Raw genomic sequence first — 6,568 nt, 5'->3', positions numbered from 1 at the left:
CACCTCCTTCCTAATAGCATCAGAATGCTCATTAGATAAGCGTTGAAGTGGTTGCTTCTTAGGGAGGACAGCTGGGTTGACATTCAAATGATGGCAAATGAAGTTTAGATCCACCCCAAGAGGCTAATAAGCATTCGATGCGAACACATCGATATTCCTCCTTAGAAATGCTAACAGCTCTTCCTTCTCCCGAGGAGGAAATTTGGTTCAATGCCCTACTCATAGCGTCGTTTCCCAGACCTTTATGGGATGGGCTTTTACCCCTATGCCTATGGTGGTGATCCTCATCACATGAGAAAGACTCACTAGGAGGAGTCCTCAATCTGGGCCTGTAGCTACCATCTTCTTCTCCACCAGAAGAAGAAATAGAACTTGAAGGAGTTCTCCTCCGTCGTTCGCAGCTCAACTTCCTCTGCAAGTGATAAATCTCCTGTTGCATGTTTCTAGCATTTTCTTCATGAGAGAGGTGATTCCCACCTCGTGACCGGCTCCTACTAGTATGGGTAGTATGTACACTCCCCTCTCGGTCCCTTCTTTATTCAAGATTACGGAAGTGATCTTGACGCTGAGACCCCATAGATTTTGCCTGACTCAGACTTGAATCTACCATAGTTAAATGTTAGACTCACTACAATACCAGAATTTCCCACAAATGGCGCCAATTGTAAGGACACAATTTAGATCCCAAGCCCAAATGAGGTATGAACTTAGGCTCAAAAAGCCCAATACAATGAATTTGTAGAGAATGGGTTGGAAGACTAGGCTTTAACGAGTCAAACAACAAGCAAGGTGGATCCAGATGACTAGAAAATGAAGATAGGTTGGTTTAACTTAAAGAAAATCATCCTCGACACAATCCGAGAATATCAGTTCTTATATATTTCTTCTCAAGTCTGATTACAAGTTCAACTTTTGATTGTTACAGTGTTTTTCTCTCAATTTCTCGATCACCACTCTCATTGCCTTCTTCCTATTTTATACTATCCCTTTGCCTTCATCTCTGCCATCCACGTGTAGATTAGATTGTTGGTGTTGATCCTTGTCACATCAACCCCTTCCTAAAGTCTCTAGGGAGTAGCTGTAAGGCTGAAAACTACTGTCTAAGTATCACTTCTTCATTAATTCGACCAAAGAGTTAGATGTAGAGCATTCAATGCGGTGGTAGGAGCTTTCCCTTAGATATTTCCCAGCTCCCATTTGTCCTATACGTTCACAAAGCGCATCCTCATCAATAAAACTTCCTAGAATGTCACCTTGGACGACATAACACACTTTCTAACCTCCACTTCGTTAGTTTAGGAGTTGCTCCTCCTCGGCATACTTCCCCCGTCTTTCACAATCATAGCTTGCTCGTGAAGCTCAAAGTCTTACATCTTCCTTACTGTTGATCTGTCCTAGGACCATTGAGCCTCTTCGGCCAAGCCCAAGGCCCAATATATATTTTTGGGCCCCTTGTCCCTACAATAATTATAATGATAATAATACTGGTACAACAATGTAGTTTGATAGAGATTTCAATTGAAAATTCATACTCCCCCCCCCCCCCCCCCCAAATTGGAAATTAGTCCCTCAAAAACCAAAAGAATTGAAGTGTCCACCTAACTCATATATATGATCCGTTGCTCTCTTTCAAAAAAAAAAAAAAATATATATATATATATATTTACTAATAGAACTATATGTGTGTGCGCGCGTGTGTGTATATTATATATATATAAACTTTTCTTTATATATAAAAACTATGATTTCATATGATATTTGGTTATTTACTTATTTAGGACCAAAAATTAAAAGTTTAGAATTTTGATGTATGGGTGTTGATGTGCTATCTAACTCCACTCAAAGGATTGTTTAACACTTATTTTTCTCCAATGAGTAAAATGACTTTATAATTGTGTATTATTATTTATTAGATTTTTATGTTGTAGTAAATTCTCAATTACCAGATTTAAATCTCCTGTTTAGTAAACATAGACTTATTCTTAACTTTGAATTTTCGAGAGGTACATGAATCTTAGCTTATAAGAATTGATAATATTTGTTTACCAGTTAATAAGTTTTATTTGCAAGAATTCACAAATTATGGAAAAAAAAAAAAAAAAAAAACTAGTATTAAAAATGAAACTTCACCATTATAAGCATATGTAGTTGTACATTTGCACTTCAAAAAAAAATTTTAAAATACGTTTTAAATCATGCCAATGGCTACTTGGGAGTTGAAAATCAATAAACTATTAATATATTTTCAAAGTGGTTGTGTTAGTATTTATTCTTACAATTTCTATTGCAAATATGGAACAAACATTTTCACTCATAAATATTATCAAAACTAACTTTTCCAATAATATTTTAACGATTCGTTGATTTTGTAGTACATCAAAAGAGAAGTTGTTGAAAATTTTAATACAAAGTTAATCAAATATGATTTTGAGAATTTAAAAGAACTTCCAATTCCAATTTATTATATTATAAATGATTGAGTTGAAATGTATTAAGAAACAATTGTTTATTTTTTTTGTTTATATTTTGTGAATACTAAGTAGATATTATATTTATATTTCATGAATTAATTTATTTTTGAATCTTAATTATTTCTTAATTGAATTATCAAAATTTGTTGCTCTTGTTTTGACCTTCTCAAAGGCAAAATTCTGGTTCCGTCCACAGGATGGCCCTCCAAATTTTTTTTTTAATAATTTTTTTCCTTAAGTAATACAAAAATTTATTATTAAAATTTTATATTCTTGCTTTTCGCCCCAAATTTTTATGAGCTCCTTTCTTTCAAAACGGAAAATGTGTGAATTTTCTGAAGTCTACTAACATTCAATAGGTGCTAACCTTCAAGAAAGCAAATGCGATACCCTTGTCCTTTCTTTCTTTTTTGCTAAACAATGATGACGGACAAGGTGGCTATTTTCATAAAATAATTATCTGCTTCTTGCCATTGTAAAACTCATCCAGAACTCTACAGAAAACCCCCTTTACATTTTTTGATTGCAATTTATTTTCACCGGTAGAAATCAAAGAAAGATTTTATCACGTTTCTTTTAACAGATACTTTAAAATGGCTAAATAAAAATCTTTTGAATCTCTCTCACATCCGACCAAATTCAATTCATTCTATGACCCAAATATACTCATAAAAAGCGAAAATAAAAACAAAGAGGAACATGTCACAAATATACAAATATTAACAATTCTTGGCAAAAATAACTATAAAAGTTGAATACTAAGCTCCGACTGCTGTCCTAAATCGACCATTAGTAAAATGAAATTGGTAGGGATAAGGATAACAGACAAAAATTTGGGATGAAGCAATTTATATTGATTCAAAACTTGGTCATATATTTACAAGAAGTGTAGGGGGGATCAGTTAGGACCCCAACAACTCAAATACATGACTCTTCTCAAAGACTCTTCACTCTGCTTTAGCTTCTCGTTGTTCACTTTACTAGATATAGCCGAGGAAGACTGAACTGAGAGTTTCTTGGCTTGATAGTATGATCTGATATTGTTCTTCGCATGCTGGTGAAGTGACCTTAGAGGATAGTTCCATCTGCAAACACCTTGGTCTTTCAAAGCCTCAACTGCACCAATACTTGCTGCCACCATCCAAGAAGCTTTACTTGTTGCACTCATACTTCTTTCTTGCTCTAAATTGGAAATGAAACAAATGGAAATTTGAGAGTTCGGAAGATGGAAAATAGATTTTGGGTTTGGAATTTTGATGGTGCCCAATATAAGGAAAGGGATCTTATTATATAATGTGTGAAGATAGTGGCAGATGAGAAGATATTGGGTGCAAAACTATAGGCAGTTTTGCCAGCAGTTTGGGAGAAAACCCTGGTATTTGGATCCCAAAACCATTTGCTTAGCTCATAGGCTGTGCCTTTGAATTTGAATTTGGACTGTAGAAAGATACCGAAGTACTAATAAAGAAATCAATCAAAGAGACATGTGTGTAAAGAAAAGGTTGGTGGTGTTGCTAGGCCTTTGCTTTATTCTGAAGCTTTTTTCTTTTTTTTTCGCTGAAAAGGTTGGTGGGGCTGCTTCATCTAGCTTTGTTTTGCCTTTTGTTTTTGTCAAGTAATAAAAGGAGCTAATGGGGGATTAGAATCATAACTGCATACTTTTCAAAAGCATTTTTATTTGATTAGAGTAATTGAAAAATTTTAAGCCCAAGTAAAAAGAAAAAAAGTTCAATCTTTTGATAAATAAATAAAAATACATAGAGAAAAGAATAGCTAGGTATTAAAGTATAAAATTTAGAAAAGTTGTTCCCAGTACACAAAATCCTTGTATGTTTGGTGAATGACCTTTACTATCATGCCAAGATATGACCTCTAGTCTCTAGAATTATCTCAAAATGATAATAATAATAAAAATAAAAATAAAAAATCTAGAGTTCTATTTAGATTTCATAATAGAATCGTGTACCAAATACGAAGGTTAGACTTAGATGTCGTAAAATTACACTCAACGCCCACTAATTTTCTTTGCCCGATTTGGATTTTGAGCTCCATTTTATAGAGTGGCACACAACGGTAAAGAAAGGATTTAGAGTTTCTTTTGTAGATATATAAGTATTTTTTTTTTAAAAATCATTAAAATGATTTTAAAATTTTTAAAATAATAAATAAAAATTGAATCAGGCTTCCCCAATAATTGAAAACTTGATGTTTATAACTTTATATATATTGAAAGAGGAAAATTGAGGAGGGTGAAGAGAAAAAAAATGAGAAAGTGAAAATCAGAGAAAAGGAAGATTTGAAAGTGTGAAAATTTAAAAAAAAATAAAAACCAAACTTAGACCAAAAAAAAAAAAAAAAAAAAAAGGATCAACCTGATCCAACCCATATCTGTTTTTATCCCTTATTAGGTGGAGGGCTGTCCAACCCATCTGCCAAACCGACCCACACATCCAGGCCAAACAAACTTGAGAGGCCAAGAATGTATTGGCCCCTTATAATAAATTAATCAATTAATTTAGTCAAGTTAATTAATTAAGTTAATTAACATGCAAAACGCGTAGTAGCACAAACAAATCACAAATTAACTAAATGCAGCGGAAATTAAATTGACACAGTGATTTGTTTACGAATGGGGAAAACTTACACGGCAAAAACCCCACCGAGTGATTTTAAGGTCACCACTCCCGAGAATTCATTATTATCACAACAAGCGGTTACAAGTAAATGAATCTCAGTACCTTATACCAACCTATAGTTGAACCCTTATCCCAATATCCAATTGGACTTGTTCTATAGTAACAATCTCTCCTTTTCAATGCATGGCTCCTAGTACGTGACTAACCAATTCGATGCACAGATCTTAGTACGCAACTTACTTACCAACTTGAGAAAGATGTTGGCTGCAAAGTTCTTTAATTCATCACACGATAAAGATCATGAAGTTCCTTGGTTACAAAATCCTACGGCGTACAAACACAGCGGCTTCTTCAAGAGAAAGATGAACTAGGGCAAATTTTGTCTCCGGTCACAATTTGCATGAATACAACTTTACTTCACACTCGTGTAACCTTTGACGGCCCTTAAAATAATCCTTATATATATTTAAGGTTGTGAGAAAAGAAAGCCCAAACATATATATACAGATTTGCTGAAAATCAGCTCTGAAAAACTGAATTCCATAAACCTCGATAGATAGCTTATCTATCAAGCTAGCTGTCAAGCATCGGACTTTAGCAGCTTTTGAACCTCGATAAATACTAGCCGTCGAGATAGCTGTCAAGATTTAAAATCCCGCACATCTTCACTTGTTTCTTAAACAGACTTGCATGGTTTTAACACTTGAACTTGAAACCTTGTTTCTTGAACTATTAAACACATCCTAAATCTACTCAATTACAAGTAAAGTACGTTTTGTCAAAGGATTAGCTAATTACATAAAATATTGACATATGTTCCTAACATGATTCACATGTCCTAACAATCTCCCCCTTTGGCAATTTGTGACAAAACCACAACAAACAAATGAACATATGAGAGAAGTCATAAATCACTCAACTCATACTCACTTGTTGAATACAATAAAATCTATCCTAACACAAACTCTTGAAAATTTTTGTAAAAAGAGAGTTTATGGCAAGAAGACTTTGACAACTTATATTTCTAAAACACTTTAAACAAAACTCATCAAAGCATCTTAGTGTGAAACAGAAGTATAAAATGGCATACATTAAATAAGAAACATGTGTATAAAGATATAAAAGAAACAACACATGGAAAGATAGGCAAAATGAGATAACAACATCATCAAATATATATATCAAAGATAAGTACAATGTTTGCTATCACTAAATAGTCATAAGACTAATGTACAAGAGATAATGTATCTAAAATAGAAAGAAAAGAAAAGATACAAAAAATTCTCACTACATCCCTCATAAGCACTCCCCCTATCACAAAATTCTCCTATGCTAACCCTCTCCCTATGTATGACTACTCTCATATCAAAACTACTCCCCCTTTTTATCATGAGTGACAAAGGGTAAGTACATCAAGTAGACATCTCATCATCACTGGGCGAGCTAGCACCATCGTCCTCA

The 6,568-nt window shown here is 33.8% G+C and overlaps 1 protein-coding gene across 1 annotated transcript; it reads right to left on the bottom strand.

The window, feature by feature from the left end:
- Positions 1-3,173: 3,173 nt before the first annotated feature.
- On the bottom strand, positions 3,174-3,867 carry LOC126694864 (uncharacterized). Its single transcript, XM_050391382.1, has one exon. It carries the CDS (start codon positions 3,637-3,639, stop codon positions 3,370-3,372), a length of 270 nt encoding a protein of 89 aa, XP_050247339.1. The 5' UTR covers positions 3,640-3,867; the 3' UTR covers positions 3,174-3,369.
- Positions 3,868-6,568: the final 2,701 nt, after the last annotated feature.

The sequence above is a fragment of the Quercus robur genome, chromosome 8 (genome assembly GCF_932294415.1).
Source record: "Quercus robur chromosome 8, dhQueRobu3.1, whole genome shotgun sequence".
Classification (NCBI taxonomy): domain Eukaryota; kingdom Viridiplantae; phylum Streptophyta; class Magnoliopsida; order Fagales; family Fagaceae; genus Quercus; species Quercus robur.
Note: the sequence above shows the minus strand (reverse complement) of the source record. Positions and strands in the feature narration are given on the sequence as shown.

Bases quoted from the DNA above. Each gene is read 5' to 3' on its own strand.
- LOC126694864 (XM_050391382.1), bottom strand. From the start codon at position 3,639: ATGAGTGCAACAAGTAAAGCTTCTTGGATGGTGGCAGCAAGTATTGGT.